The sequence below is a fragment of the Bombus affinis genome, chromosome 10 (genome assembly GCF_024516045.1).
Source record: "Bombus affinis isolate iyBomAffi1 chromosome 10, iyBomAffi1.2, whole genome shotgun sequence".
In the NCBI taxonomy this organism is placed as follows: Eukaryota; Metazoa; Arthropoda; class Insecta; order Hymenoptera; family Apidae; genus Bombus; species Bombus affinis.
The window spans coordinates 10,551,635-10,568,278 of NC_066353.1; the positions used below are offsets into that span (position 1 = coordinate 10,551,635).

The following is a 16,644-nucleotide window of genomic DNA, read 5'->3' on the forward strand; positions in this document are numbered from 1 at the left end:
CCGTCATTCATTCCCCTAAGCACAATTAAAATGGAATATATCTCGTTACAAAATAAAAGAAATTGATAATTTCAATAAAAATTTAAAAACATTTTTACAGAGCGTTAAAGTTCAACTCTAAATATCGATTTAAATAGTTATTCGCTTAAAACAAAATTTCATTGTTTATACATATATAAAAAGTCTATTGAAAACTACGCTATATTCTTTTTTTTATATCGTAGCTCTAACATTAAAATCATGATAACAAAAAAAAAAATAACATATCGTTGGTGAATCGTTGCAAAAGTTATTAATTTTTTCTTTTCTTGAGCTATTCACCAATAATTTTCTTTTTTCTTTTTTTTAGGCAGTTAGGCGATTCAGTACTTTCAGTGATGAAAATTAAAAAAAAAATTACTTATCTAAAATAATACAGCGAATCCTAGTACACAGAGTGTACAACAAGCTTATTATCCGACTATATCATTTAGGCTGGCTATTGTTAAAGGGGTCTTTAAGTTACATATAATCAATAATAAAAAAAAGACACGTTCTCGATAAGAAGAAGATACACGTAAAAAGTAACACAGTCGTTTGTTTTCTTTCAGCCTTTTGATATTCAGGGTTTCATCTAATAAATTTTTTTCCCTTCTTTATAAAGCTGATTAGATTATCATTGCCATCGTACTCTATTTAAATTACAGTAAATGGTACTATTTTAGTGTGTAAAATGTCACTGCATATATATAATATGTACCTATATTGTATATATGTATTGCAGCAGTAATAGTTCTCGATGTAAGTAGATAAAAGTAGCAATTTGCTGGTCAATGCAGAATCATTAGACGACCCGTCTTTTTTATCGTATGTATAATTTCATTTTATATTCGATAAGTACGAAATATGATGTTTAAAAAATAAAAAATAAAAAAGAAGTATGAAATTATTAAGAGATCGTCCAATAAGTCTAGCATCTACCAGATTCATTTAGTCTATCATATATGAAAATGAATCTTATGTTTTGGTCAGTGTGAAAAAATAAAAATAATAATTCTTATATTCTGCAAACTACTGTGGACCACGTCAAGATTGATATTGTTTCCTTATATTTGGTTGTATTCTTTTTTTTTTTTTTTATTTTTGTTTCCCTCTGGTTCACTTACATGAATGAACCTTTACGTGTATTTTCGCGCCCACTCTTTCACTCGTGAATTCCACTGAAGGATTCTTTCAGCGCAAACAGAAGGGAGGAGAGAGGCATGTAGATGAATTCTGGGGAAACGAGCCTTCTTTTCTCTTTTTTTGGTTGAATTTGACTTAAACTAAATATTTCGAAATCCTTAATTTTCGTTTCTGTTTTTGTTGTCTCGCTTTTTTTGTTTTCTTTTTCCAAATTAATTCGTCATCTGCATAGCATGATACTTTACGGATATCCGTCACATAATAATCAAGCGTCATATAGCGCAACAAACGTAGTAGATCTCTGGATAGTGAGGAATAATAGAGTACTTATCTGCAAAATTCTTGATCTTCACGGGAGATATCAGTGTTTTACATTTTTTATATATATATGTATTTTTATGTATATACGTATATTAAAATTAGCTAGCGCCGCTAATTCAGCTCGATTCTTTTTCTTTAGAATCTGAAAGCAAACAAAGGAGGCTCGGTCAATCGAAAGGACGCGCGAAATATTTGACTGGGCAATTGAATATTTCGTTACCGTTTGCGGGTAACAAAGCGCGCAACGACAAATAATTTTTTTCCAGGAACGATACAAGCTAGAGAACGTTTTTTTTTCTGTTTTTATTTACCGCTATCGGATTTGTCTTCGGATGTTCCATTTGTCAGTTCAGGCTCTTTCTTCTTCTCCCCCTCCTCAGATTCAACGCTCGTCGCTTTTTTCTCTTGGCTTTCTTGGCTGGCCGCCTTTTTATCCTTCGTCTTTCCTTTGGCTGGGGTGGCTGGCTTCGGTTTTGGCTCGAGACTCGGATCCAGCACGATCTTACCAATGTTCTTACGGTCATGCATCTTCTGCATGGCTTCCGGGACGTCCTCCAAAGCCCACGTAGAATCTACCATAGGCTTTATTTGACCATCGTTCCATAAGGCGAATACTCGTTCTACTGCTCGTCGCACGAACGCGTGGCTACCATGTTGATACATCAAGTGGCGCAGATTTAACCCAGACAGAGTTTTATTCTCGTCAAACAGTTTGATGGGGGATACCTTGTCTACTTGCCACCACTGTAAAATGATAAACATGAAAGATTTTGAACATTGATGCAATATATTGTCATACATAAGATAGCCCAAGTCTGTTTTGCAATTAAATGCATTTCCAAAGATTTTATAAGGATGAGATTATTGTGTTAAAATAATTTCATTTATTAGTATACATGTATATATCGTGGTTTATTAAAGAGAAAAGTAAATGATTTTGAAATATTCATTCTCTAATTTATATTTATATTACCTAATGGATCTCTAAAAGGCCTCTCATCCTTACATAAGTACTTAATTTCCTTAACTTCGTACCTCTTGGATTAAGTGCGTTTACTGATTAAACTACTGGTCCTATTCATAAATTAGTTACCGCTATTACAAGGAGGAAATAACTCCTTGTACAACGATGCGGAGAGAGGAAGACAAAAATAATAAAGTTAAATTTCTGTGACGTACTGATCGCGCTGCTGAGAAGAAGCTTTTAGTCTCTCCAGTGACCACATTACTTGATCCATAAAGGATATATTTCCCCATTGGTTTCAACAAAGCGTAACCCTTGTTGCATTCTTCGCCGCAAAGGCAATCCAGAACGATGTCTACGCCCTCTGGGGAGATCCTGTAGAACAAAAGAGAATCGAAACGGCCGATAAAGAATCCTATGATATATAAACACATCATGAAGGAAAAAAACAATAAATTATAGAGTTCGTTACACACTTCCTGACTTCGTTGCTATAGTCTGTGCCTCGTTCCAAGAGGTGGTCGATGGTGCCAGCTGCTTTCAGGGCTTCGTGCTTTGATTTACTGCACACACCAAAGATGGTCACGTCTTTCACGGTTTTGGCCAGCTGGACCACTGCCTGACCCTAAAACAGAATTCATTAAATGAATACTAATAACTGAAGATAGGAAAAAGGAACTATCCTTCATTAGTACGTTCAAATGATAAATTTGAGATTGGATATAGCAAATACGCGTAAATTTCAGCTTTCTAAAGTACACAGAAACCGCGTATGATTCGAAGAATTATTCAAATGCAACATTTCTCATTCAAGACTAAAAGTCCTCGATTCTAATGTTCACAACTAAATTCCGTAGCCATCGTGTTTCACTAATCTTTTAGAGATCTCTTATCGCCTCTCTTCTCTCACTAAAGGAAATTTTATTTTCTGTTAACATCCTTGAACAAAACTCGTTAACTCCGTGGTACGAGAATTTTTCACGGTGTAAAGGATATAGCGGCGAGTTATATCTTTTAAAAACTTCAGAAGCGGCGGCCAGGGGCGCGCTTAAATTATTTTTAGTTGCCCGGCTGTTCGTATCGTGTTCACCAAACTCGTAATCCCATTATGGTGGCAGAAGGCAGAAAAAGCGTCTTCTGAAGTCTTTTCATTGCGCGACCGCGAAAGAACAGCCGGGGCAGGACACACGATGAGGAAGAAAAAATTGAAGCGGAGCTGCTGGAGATTTTCTCAACAGAAGCAGCATTCATTATTTCCGAGAATCAAGAGAGCTGACCGCCCTTCTCTCTTCTCTTCTCCTTGTCTCGCCACTCTGTCCGTTCTGTCGAGAATTCGATACCCAATAACGTTGACCAATCCCAGAGCCTCGAGTGGCGCGGCGAAAGGAACAGAGACAGGACGATAGGTTCGAAGGGAAGAGAAGCAAGAATTTAAGAAAACGAAAAAATCGAAGAAAAGAGGTAGCAAAAAGGGAAAGAGCGCGGACGAGGGCCAGAATGTTAAGAAGCCACTCTACATTGTACGTCATAACGTAACACATTGCCAACCGTTTAGAAGGAATCTCATTTTCTATCATCATATTATTCATAATTAGACTGCGAATATTTATACAATTTCATATTTTTATAAATATAACTAAAAATAAAGACGATCGTATTAAATGTTATAACCAGTGTTTTGGATACTTTACATATTTTTGCATATTCCGTGCTTTGTGACGCCTTTAGATTTTTACCTAAATGCATAAAAATCCACAGTCTATTTATAATAAATAATATTTCGTTTCCTAGCTAACAGTGCACAACACATTCAGGTAGTTTATACGAATCAATCTCTTAGAGTAGAGGCTGTCGTAAAAGTTTTATGTCAGCAGATTAAAAAACAAACAAAATGTGTTCAAAATTTGTATAATATATCATGTATAAATATCAGATCAATCAAATTCCCCTCGTAAAAATATCCTAACGATATCAAAAGATTCCGAAAGATCAAACTTTCTAGAAGTCTTTCGATGTTATCGTAATACATATCTCTTCCAAACGACATTTCCTCAAACCACCACCAGCACCACCACTACTGTAAAATTCTCCACGCATCATTGACAGCAACAAACATATTTCATGCGGTTAAGTCGAACGAAACGCCGCGAGTATACGAAACCAGTTAGTTCGACAAGAATATACGTTACTAGGGGATGGCAATACAGGGCAAAGGAAAATATGAGCTGATATGGTGTGGTAGTGCCAGCGAGTTCGAAGAAAGAGGAAAAGTCCGACGTGATCGGGAAATGCAATCTCTCAAGTCAAGTGCTTTTTCTAGCTTTCCTCGTCTACGTGACTTGCCTAAATCCTCCTCCGACGATGATACACGCGGAAAAGCGTATTTGAGGCACGCGTCGACAATCTCAAGTTTTGATGAAATAACGAATCTGAACAGATTTCTGTCTCTCTTCTTTCACTTTTTCTCTGTCAAAGAACTTAATTGAATTTGAACTATTTGAATTTTCTATGTAAAAGAACAAATAACATTTACCCAATAAGACAAATAATTTTTCTGTGTCTTTAAAGCGATATAAGAATCTTTGTTTCGATGGGTTTTATTTTTCGATAAACCGAAGAATGACGTAATAAAGACCCGCACAGGGATTCGAGTTCAAACTGGTTATCAGAAGTGAATTTCTGGCCTGATTAAAACGGCATTACATAAATACTTAAAATCGAGATGCGGTAGTCTGACGGGATTAGGTAATCAGGATTGGGTCATCGAAAGATAAATCCGAAATCTGTATATTCAAGAATCCTCCTGATACAGCCAAAGAAAACCATATTTATCAAACCATACATTCTACATTTATACCCTTAAACAATATTAGACAATAATTTCTATTTACATCGCTGTCACTTACATCTATTCGTTCGTTCTTTAATAAAACCACGATATTAACCCTGAAGTTGGCACACGGTGGCCTTTCATAATCGTAACAGGATACCGGTTTCGGTTACTGCACTGCAAACTAATTGCAAGTGGAAAAATTCCTTAACGTTTCTACGCGCGCTTGAATTCTGAATACTCTGAAACTACATACCAAGTATTTCAACTATTGTACATATCAAGTATTTCACTGAATTTTTCCAGAATCATTTTACGTATTCAAAATATGTCAAAAAATTCTCACAACTGAAAGGCCGCGGTGCGATGTACGTCAGACTCAGATACATTACAATTAGTTAGGGCCACCGATTCAGCTCGATATTCCTTTCCTTTGGAATCTGAAAGTTAATGACATTAATAATGATCCTTCATAATGCGATCAACTGAAAATCGAACTGGCCACAGTACTGGTTCGTGCAAACGGGGCTTAAGAGCCAGCGTACAACACGTACTGACGGTGGTAGCATGACGGTAGTGGTAACAGTTGTGGTGGTGTGGTCTCAGACGGGCGCGGCCCGTCACGGTGGTCGATGAGAGAACGAAGGGTTGCTTGGCAACCCTCACACCCCTGTCGTTCCGTGCACCAGCGGCAGCAGCATCCCCCGTAGATTTTCGTCGTCTCAACTTCCAACGATGCTACGCGACGCGTATAGACCAATGGGTGGGGCGGGGTGGAGGGCAGAGTAGAGGGGGGTGAAGTAGAGTAGACTAGGAGAGAGAGGGGTTGCGGAGAGAGGGAGGTAGGAGTCGCGGGGGCGATGTAGTTAGCTTCGAATGTAACCTGTTGAGCCGTATTGATCCCGACGTACCTAGTCGGCTGCTCCCGCCTTCTCCTTCGACGACATTGAGAGAGAAAGCGTTGCACGGATGTGACTCGAGCAGACTTCGCGAAAGGGGCAGTAACCTTGCATCGTGTCGCGGACTCTCTCTTTCTCTCTCTCTTTCTCTCTCTATCTATCTATCTCGATGAGTCGTAATTGCCGCGCGATCCTATCCCTCTCCCTTCCGCTTTTCCGAAACGCGATTTTCCCTCCCCAGGAGTAACGACGAGACATGGTGAATGATTTTTTGGATGAATCTTTCTCCACGTTGAAGATGGGACGTTTATAATGGGAGGACGCTTTTAATTTTCGGATAGAAGTATCTCGTGATTTTCGTTGGGGGACGAGATGTCTGATGGTTCTGATTTTGATGGTAAGGGCTGTGATAGGTACTTGTATATTTAATTTCTAGGAGAAGCTTTGATTTTGCATAAGCGTTAGTTGCGATTACGTTTCCTTTGTTTTATCGTGGTAGTCGCAGTATTCGCAAGGTTTTGGTAACTAGTCTAGGGATATTTTTAATTGCTTAAAATTCTAGCTAAGTTTAATTCGTAGCTAAGATCATGTTATCGAAAGAAGATAGGAAAAAAGGTGAAACATATGCTATTCTTACTAACGCGTTAGAACATTTTCCCTCTTTTCTCTCTGTTTCGAAAAGCATTGTAAATCTTTGATAACTAGGACCTTTTGAAACGTTTAATTAAATATAGTTCGTTAACAATGAAAGAAAATGCGAATAATTCTCTTCGATCTTTTTACGTAATGGAACCTAAGTACAAATAAATAAGTAAACCGCGCAACAAATAATTGCGTAGCAACTATACCAATCTATATGATTAACGAGTAGCAAACGATCACTTAACGGTTGCATAAAACGTTTTAACAGCCTAACAATTAATTCGATCATCTTCAATTCTCCAGAGCAAGATTTTACAATGTTTCTTTATCATTTTCTCCTGTTGTCTCCGTCTTTGACGCACAGTGCGGTCGTCTCTTGGAATATTCTTCGCGTTAGATAATTGTGGCACTTTTTATCGCTACATCAAAGAGAAGAAATGACTTACCACACCACCGCCGGCGCTGTGAAGCACGAGACTCTTTCCAGGCGTCAAATTGGCCAGTTCGAACAGCAGTATGTAAGCAACAGTGTAGTTCATCGTGATTGCCGCTGCATCGAGGTAACTCATCCCGGCTGGTAGCGCGAAAACGGAGGTGGCCGGCACGGAGACGAGCTCTGCCCACGCCTTGTGATCAGGAAGTGCGACCACTCGATCGCCCACCTGAAAATAAGTAGTAAAATGTTTCCTGTACATTAACTTTATTACCATCTCTTTTTTTTATCTTTAAAATTAGTACTGTCTTCGTGCACTTTTATAAATCGATTTTATTGACCCTGCCGCAGTCCTTGAATGTCTACGTATCACCCTCGCTTTGCTTTCAATCCGGAGAAAGATTGTCAATGTTTTTTTTGAAACTGTAGCATTTGCAGAAGAAATTAAACATGTGTCAATAACGATTCTCTTATATTTTCCAAAAATCTATGAAATTTCCTAACGATAGAAAAATACAATTCCGTTATAAATAACGCAAAAGACACAGCAGGCTGTTGCTAGGCTTAATACGTATGTTTCTAACAACTGTTTAGTGTAATCCCATAATGTTTTAAAAATTCCTCCTTTGTGACTATCATTTGTGACAAATTTGAAGTTAGGTTTTATGATAGGTTCAGGTTAGGTTATACATTATATTAAGTTATACATTAACACGTATAAAACGAACGAAGGTTATAGATACTATAGATACTTTCACACAATTTTTAATGATGTACCGTTCTTATAATAATTAGTATCAAGCCCAGAGCGCATAACACATATAGTTTATGTAACAATTCGGCAATTGAATTTGAAAACCAATTCCATTCGACTTGATAAAAATTTCAGATTCGAAAAATTGTGCTTTATCCCTGTTCCCCAGCAGAACGAGATAGGGATCCACTTCGTATCCCCGGATTTAAAAGGTATCGACTCCCAACTCCCTCTATTTACACCCTCCGTCTCCGCACCCCAAAGCATATTTTCCAAATTTTCCAAATCTTTTTACGAACCTATCACGATCAAAGAAGTATTGCAAATTATTATCCTCGCATCGCTTCTTCATCGATCTTCGAATATCTGTACAGAGGGGATAACACGCTTGCCATGGTTGCAGCAACAGCGTGATATAACGCATCCCGATAATTCCTTCAAACAGCGATTAACCATCTTGAAATGAGAACCCCTGCGGCAAGGCAGATTATCCCATAAAGAAGCGAGTAAATGAATAAAACAGAGAGAGGGAAGATCGCCACATATAAACCCAACAATGCCAAGAACTCGAGGAAGCGAGCCAGAGGGGAAGGAAAGGTCTGGGTTAGAGGGCGCTGCGTGCTCGAATATTCCATCTCGAAAAGATTCCCACTTTCACGTATATACTCTCTATACAGGATGTTTCAAAAATAGGTGGCCAAACTTCGGTACTGTATTCTACTCTCCCTGAGGAAGGGAAAATGTTACATAAACATTAGTCTCTGGAAAATCTTCCTCTTCGAGATATAAATACTCCTTGTTTGTTTCAAAATTTTACGTGCGTATGCTGTTACGCATAACGATCGCTCATGAAAATATCCAAACATTTACCATACGAAATTTCTATACATATACTGTAATTTATTGCGCAAAACATTTTGCAAAGCTAATTTCAAAATTAGAACATTAGAAAAGCGTTAACTAACGAAATTTTATTGGCATTATTTGCTTTATTTATTCGCTTCTCGATAATAAACAACTTTACGCGTGTAATTTATTTCTCCAAAAACTTGCCGGTTTCAAAAGGTAGAAATTCGATTCCAGCCGCGTATCCAAACAACGGAATCGGGAATTTATAAAGAAGCGGAGCAGTGATCAGTTTGACTCGTATTACGCGTTATTTATATTATTCATATTACAAGATAATATTTCTGAAACATCCTGTATATGCTGTACAGGCTGGCCGGTCGTTTACACGCGCTGCTCGGATATTTGACCCTAAAGCCTTAAACCTGGCATCTTCTCCTCGGTTCTCCCCCTCGTGACCTCGAGCAGTTTCGCGAGTCGCGAAAATAGACCACCCCAAGATGCGAGAGACAGAGAGAAAGGAGGAAGAACAGAGTTTGGAGAAAGAAGCGTTTTCCTGTGGCGTCTACCACGGTACCCAGCTCGAAGAGTACCGTGAGACTCCACCCTTGCGGAAAGATTAGTGGGTGAAAAATTCAAGGACGACGCGATGGACTGAACGCGGAACGACTATTTCGAGAACGAATTTTCCTTCGGGCGGGTTACCGCTTTGCCGCGGGACGTTTTCTGTCTGAGAGTGAAACGATCGCTTTTTCTTGCTTCATAATGAGGACCGGACGCGTTTTTCGTTGAGAAACCTTTTTCCTTTGACGGCTTTTTTTCCTCAGTTTTTTACCGACTTGAAGGAAACGATGGTTGAACTCGTAGAAAGAATTCTGTTTAATTACGAGAACGAAAATATAAATTATGACCGACTGTAACTTTGATTGCGTGTGTTTATCGTAAGGCGAGTAAAACAAGAATAAATACGTACATACATCTTTTTACGTTCCGAATGACAATCGAACGGTTGAAAATCATATTGGTTTGAGTCAAGCTTTTGAGAATCTGGCTTCTCAAATCTGGAGTCGCGTATTTCAACTCGTCAAGGTATCACCCTCTAATCTCACAGTCAATTAAATTACAATTCTATTCTCTGTCGGGGTACGTTTCTACAATTTGAAGGAGTGTAATGATTCGCGCCTGACGATAAACGCAGAATATCATTTTATAAAAGATATCAGTGAGCTAACTTATTTCGTTATAATTCTCAATCCTTCGTGTGTATCTTAATCGATAGATCGTAAATGTTTATAAATGGAATGGAAATGGAATATCGATAGAAATTCGTTTCGCCTGCTAAATATAGCGAGCGTTCAAGTACTTCAAATATCGTATATGTTGTTGCATGTTGCACATAGATTTTTGGAATCTTAAATTTTTCAGAAGTGCATCAGCAGTCTATCAATCGAGTCATCACAATCTACTCCTAGTTATTTTTATCGGAAGAAATGTCTCTCCGTCTCGTTAAATACGACAATCAAAAACTGAAACGGTTAATATTTCACGGATAACCACGTGGCGTCCGGGGAAAAACGACCATGGAAGAAAGATGATTCGACAGTATAATAACGTTCCTAAGCGTGGCATCGCTTTTTCCTCAGTGGACACAATATTTTCCATGACACAACGTTGCGTTGGGTCGATGTCGCTGGGAAATATTAGACGTCGTTCTGTCCGGAGGCAACCATGGAAAAATCGATAGGAATCGAGCCAGCTCAAAGGAATAACTATCGAGACTAGAGTATATTACGTTGCACGTGAAAAGAACGAAAGTACACGCCTCTTTTTTTTCCCTTAACACAAATTTGCATTTATTATCATATCAAGCGATTCTTGGGCCACCCTTTCATACATATTTTAGGGGATTGTTGATGTAGATTATACGGTGCTATGCCACCGTATAAAAGAGCTACATACAGATAAATACATCGTTTTAACATTAACCTTACCAGACCTGGGTCACACGAACGGCTTGAACATTTCATTAAAAATTGTACGTTCATCGTTATTTCTGTTGCTCGTCTAACTTTATGTAAATCCTGCTATTAACAAAAATTGAGAAATCGATTAATCAGATAATATAAGAATTTACATAAAGTTAGACGAACAAAAATAATAACAACGAGTGTGCAATTTTACATCAAATTTTCCAAACGGTCACTTGACCGGGTCTGGTAAGGTTAGGATTAGATCGCCGATAAACATTTACCTATTAAAAAACTTTTGTACAAAGCATGAAAGGTGTTCCAAGGTTGATGGTTGTAAGTACACCGTGAGCATAAATCAAAGAAAAATGTAACTAGAATTCCTGCTAATTCGAAGTGGAAGACTATGGAAAAATAATTAAATGAAATAAGATAAAATAACTCTTGGTGAAGATTTTTAGAAATTATTTCACCAAGTGTACGGTGAATCGTTTGAAGCTCTTCGTTTGACATTGATAAGCAATGGTGATGATGCTTCGTTGAAGATTTAAATTTGATGGTTCGCAGAATTTGAATAGAGCGTCGAGAGTTGAGAATAAGTTAAAGATAACTGCTTTTTAAAGACTCTTTGCCGATAAAACAACTGACAAAGCTGGATGTAAAGTTTTCTGGCTGGGATGTTCCTTGGTTCACTTACTTTAAAGTTCTCCACGCCCTCGCCAACTTGCTCGATGTCACCTGCGCACTCGGATCCCATAATGAAAGGAGTTTTTGGTGGGGAATCGATAGCGCCCTGTCTGGCCATCAGATCTTGGAAATTCAATCCGCTGAAAAGACACACAAATACATTTTATTAAAAAACCTGCTATTAATGTAAACGCTCTATGTACACATTAATACAGGCACAATGTTGAAGATAATTCGATGCATTAACAAACTACCTAAGTCTAAATGTCCCAATGGTTGGTAGTGTACATATTTTTTGCCACTCCGTAAAACAACTAATTCTGCAAACACGAACCGCGAGTACGATCGATGATATGGATTAACCGTATGACGTAGGTATAAGTTTTTAATACTTTCCGACAAACCGACGCTATAGTCAGAAAAAAAAAAAAAAGAAAAGAAACGAGGGCTAATTTCGTAAATCTGTTTTTAGTACAGCTCCTCAAAGGTATCATTGTCTTATTGCGACAAGTATATTTAGTAGATACGGTTATATACCATAGTAAATTTATCCTTGATATTCGGAACGATTACGCCTGAAGACGAGACGATAGTCCTGCATCGTCACTAAAATTCTCTGCAATTGTCCTGCATTGCCGTTATATTCTGTGATAGCATCGGGACAAAAAAATAAAAGTACTGTACCACTTAGCAAAGCTTATCGCATTATGCAGTAACGGGTACTCTAGACACGCGTGCCTGTCCGCTTCTCACGTAATAACGTCGGAAAGGCGGCAATCGATGCAGATAAAATATTCGTGGGCAGTATTCGCGCCGCTTTTCCAGGAAGCAACCTGAACGAGCGGCGTCAGTACTATAGGAAGCACTGATAAAGCATGTACCGGCGCTGTTTCACGGTCCCCGACGTGGTCGCCACGAGAGAGACACCGGTTGTGCGTTGCGTGCGACGCCAGGCGTCGGTCTAGGCGTCGTGGCGCCTCGACTTACCCTCCCCGTCTGTCAGTCGCCACGTAGGGTTAAACAGAAGCTCGAAGGTAACCGCACACGTGTATTTATACGAGGCGAAACGGAGGCACAAGTCGCGTGGGACTGCACACGCATCTGAAATGTTCTATTTCAGCCCCTTTTAAAATCCCTTAAGCCGCGTTCATATTAGTCACGTTATTCTCTATTCTGCGTGTACAGTGGCTACAAAAAGTATTCGTACGCGGCTGCATTTATTATTTTTTTTTTTTTTTTTACATTACCTTTACCTTTTTTTTACATTAACTTTATTACTTATTCTAACTTCATGTTGAATCGTATTGAGCAAATGGTGCAACTTCTCTACGGATCGTTTGAGATGATCTTTACATTTTTCCTCATCTTTTACGATTCTTTCAACAGAGTCTTCGCCGAGACTTCTTCCTCGTTAACTCCGCCCGTAACAATATCCGTCGAGAATGACGTTTGTTTCTAATAATTTCTGTTTCGAACGTCCATGCGATCGCGGCTTAATGACGCGCAACACTCACACAGAGACAGAGGCGGCGTAATATTTCACCTCACGCGCGTGCATTCACGTGCAGCTCTGTCGCCTCCTCGGGACTCGTACTCGAGACTATCATTCCCCGGAACTCCGGAACTGGAAAAATTCTCTCTCCCTCCGAACAGTCTCTATTTTTATCCTTTACGAGCGTACACGGCAAAAGAATTGGTATCGACTCGGTTGGCGTGACTGGATTCGAATATGAATGTTTCTCGTTTGTTACGAATCTGCGGCCATGTACATTTTAATAAGAGCGAAAGATTCTTTTGATTTCTCTTTGTCAAGATCTCTGATAATATTTGCTATTACATATATTAATTTCGTGTTAAAATATAGTTCAAGAGACTTAGGAGTGAGCGAAAAAAGGAATACCTCTCCCTAGCTTAGGTTAATATTTGACATAGCTGTTACTATCTTCAGGTAGACTGACCTCGCAGACGTAGATGTCCTTGGCCTCGGAAAAAGCCAAAATTAGAAATGGCACTTAGTAACGCGGAGAAAGAGATTGGAGAACGTTCATACAGAAAGGGAAGTGATGGGAAGTGGCAGAGGTCTGCTGTACAGTTGTCTGGAACGGAAATGGGATAATGCAATTGTCCCTCCTATCAGCGGGGGGATTACTCAGTTCTCTACAAATACACTCAGGGATACAGGAATTTTAAGCATGCGAACAGTACACTTGCGCATGGCTCGCCTTTCATAGCCTCGGCTGTTACTTATTGTTAGAGTTAATACTAATCTAATGCGTCGAAAAAGATATTGAGAAAATCATCGAAATTCCATGTCGAAACCATTATGTTAAAAAATTCCAAAATATAAATTGACCGAGAAGAAAGAATTATAAAGTTTTATGTTAGTATAATGTTAGGTCAATTTCCAAAATACGTAATTCCAAAGTAAGTAATTATAGGAGAGAAATCGAATCAAATTGCGCGGGAACATCGAATCCTCCGCTATCATTTTCTCATCATCTATTCTTTATTTTCTAGGACGTCATTGCTCTGGAAACGAATTTTCAGCGAGTTCTCTGATTGCGAGATGTATGATAAAGCTTTATCGATGACCTGTGTGTGTCACATAATTTCCTGGGAATGACCAGCGCGATGAATCATTGTGCTTGAATCGAGAAATATCACGCAAGAGCGATAATAGACGAGAAAATTGTCATTGTTATCTCAATAAAAAATATTTAAAACAACAGGCCAGGAAATTTCTATCGAATAATCATATCGTTCAATGTTATTCTGCTAAAAAATTGTGTGTAAAAATTTACTTTTATCAGATAATTATTCAGAATCGAACGAACTAAAAGTAACAATAGTTTAGTAACTGGTAGTCGGTAATTTTCCATTATTTCAGTTAAATGTAATAATTAAAATCAAATAATTAATCTCCAAATTATACTCTCGACACTAACGAATCGCACAGGTCGTCGATTATGATGTAGTATAATGTAATACATGTCCTTAAAATATCATATGTCATATACTATATATATAGTATATATGTATTATGTTCCTGCAATTTGCAGTGAGTCAGAAATCTGTTGGTCGAATTATCAAGCGCAACATACAAGCAGATCTCGTACAACAATTCTATACGTAATTATATATACGATTATGTATACAAAAAATGGCCACTAAAATGTTTCTTTGTCTCGACTACGTCGAAATTACGTCAGAGTTTGCCTTTTGTTCTGTGTAAAAAAGTAAAAGTACATTTTATATTCTACTAGATTCACGACTAATTCTGACATGATCAGTCATCGGATATTTCAATTAAATTCTTGGAAGTTTCTTCAATAACAAAACATTCTTTCTGCTTGGAGGAATTCATTCTATCGGTATACGTTATTTCCATGTCATTTGATAAAAGCCTCACGTCTATGATGAAAGCAGCATTCAAGATGAAAGCGGCCTGATCGCAGCGAATCATGAAACGCAATAATTTCACCCGCTAAAGTTATCGACAGCAAGGAAATAGCATCGAGTTACGTTTCACTTTGTTGCGGATTTAATGGATTTCACCAGACCAACTTCATTTTCTCAATTTATGAATTGAACGAACTGTAACCGATAAAAAAAGTCATAAATTTCATATTTCATGCTTCGATTCTCATCCGATACGAAGGAATATTGGAAATAAAAGTATACATCCACGTCACAAGTGGCAGCACCGTTTCCGTTAACCAATGTGGATACTTCTATGTAAACAGAACGATACAAGTTAATCCTTCAGCGAACATATACACAGAAAGACATCATGGGTAAATATTCTATTGAGTAGAACAAACATGGCGGATCCACGAACGTCTCGTCGCGTAGAAACGAATATACGCGCTTGAACGAACAAAATCTTCCCTCTTATTTCTCCGTGTAACTTGATCCGCCAATATTACAAAGTTAAAAGGAAGGAACAAAGGAAATGGTACGAAAAGAAGATAGTACGAAACTGAACTGTTTGAACCAATAGGAGAATCGCTACTATGAACAATTTTATTCTAATCAAGCGAACAAAAGGAAGATTTAGTTGAAGTCAATTATTAAGGAAAAACGTATACACGACGACTATGATGCGTGATCTTCTAATTATCTTTTTTGAATACATATAGTTACATCTAATGATATAGGTTTTAATTCTGTACAATGAAAATGCTGCTTAATGCGTCATTATTACCGACAACAGGACAAATTGTACGTGATTCAAAGCCGATCGCGTGACACAAAACATTTTCATTCACTGAAAGACGCTTAATCGGCCATTACATTCCATATGATTTATCGCTTGTTGTTTTCAATCGTTCAACGATTCAGATTTGAAATATGCTGATTTGATACATTGACTCACGAAGGTATTTGATATAGAGAGCTTATCGTAGAAAGCTATCATGTATACGTATATTATCCGAGTTATACAATACATGTTAAGATTTTATTAAACATTGTGATGAGACATTATCATGATTATATTGGTAAAATTTTGAATCAATCCGAAAATATACATAGAAGTTACAAGACATACACGGCAAACATGAACTTGATAAAAAATATTAATATAAAGTATGAATTGTTGTATGAAGTTGTCTTGAATATATATAATAAACAATTCCAGGAAGCTTTATCGATATAATCATAATAATTGAGCCTTATTATGGTACTAATGAAATTTCAAAATATTCCGTACAATACATATAATATATTGACAAAAGGCTCCTGTGTATGTTCAAATATTTGCGTAAGTCGCTGTATATTCCGCAAATTATAATCATCATAATTCGAAATTAATTCGAACAATGCGTTTTATCGTTTACACATGTGCGCGTGTAACGAGTTTCTACGTTTTGACAAATATTCATTTGTTTCAGCGCGGAAGTATTAATTACGCTAGAAAGCTGTACAGGTGTAGACAATTTTGTAGGAGTTATAAAATTTTGCAATCCAACGATTTCCTCCCTGCGTTTCATAACGAGGAACAGTTATTTTCCTTCGCTTTTTGTATAATTGCCAGACAATTTCTGGAGCGTAACACGAATCGCATACCGGAATTCAACCGAAGATGGAATTCAGCGCTAAATCGAACGGGAATATCAAAATACCAAATATAGTTACT

At 37.8% G+C, this 16,644-nt stretch overlaps 1 protein-coding gene across 1 annotated transcript in view; it reads right to left on the reverse strand.

The window, feature by feature from the left end:
* Nucleotides 1-1,077: 1,077 nt before the first annotated feature.
* Nucleotides 1,078-16,644, reverse strand: part of LOC126920853 (synaptic vesicle membrane protein VAT-1 homolog-like) — a 31,423-nt gene continuing 15,856 nt past the window's right edge. The window contains exons 2-7 of the mRNA XM_050731705.1: nt 11,518-11,647; nt 7,267-7,482; nt 2,926-3,074; nt 2,665-2,824; nt 1,797-2,229; nt 1,078-1,627 (exon numbers count right to left, since the gene is read on the reverse strand). Coding sequence (XP_050587662.1) covers nt 1,602-1,627; nt 1,797-2,229; nt 2,665-2,824; nt 2,926-3,074; nt 7,267-7,482; nt 11,518-11,647 — 1,114 coding nt within the window. The 3' untranslated portion in view covers nt 1,078-1,601. The remainder of the gene's footprint in view (nt 1,628-1,796; nt 2,230-2,664; nt 2,825-2,925; nt 3,075-7,266; nt 7,483-11,517; nt 11,648-16,644) is intronic.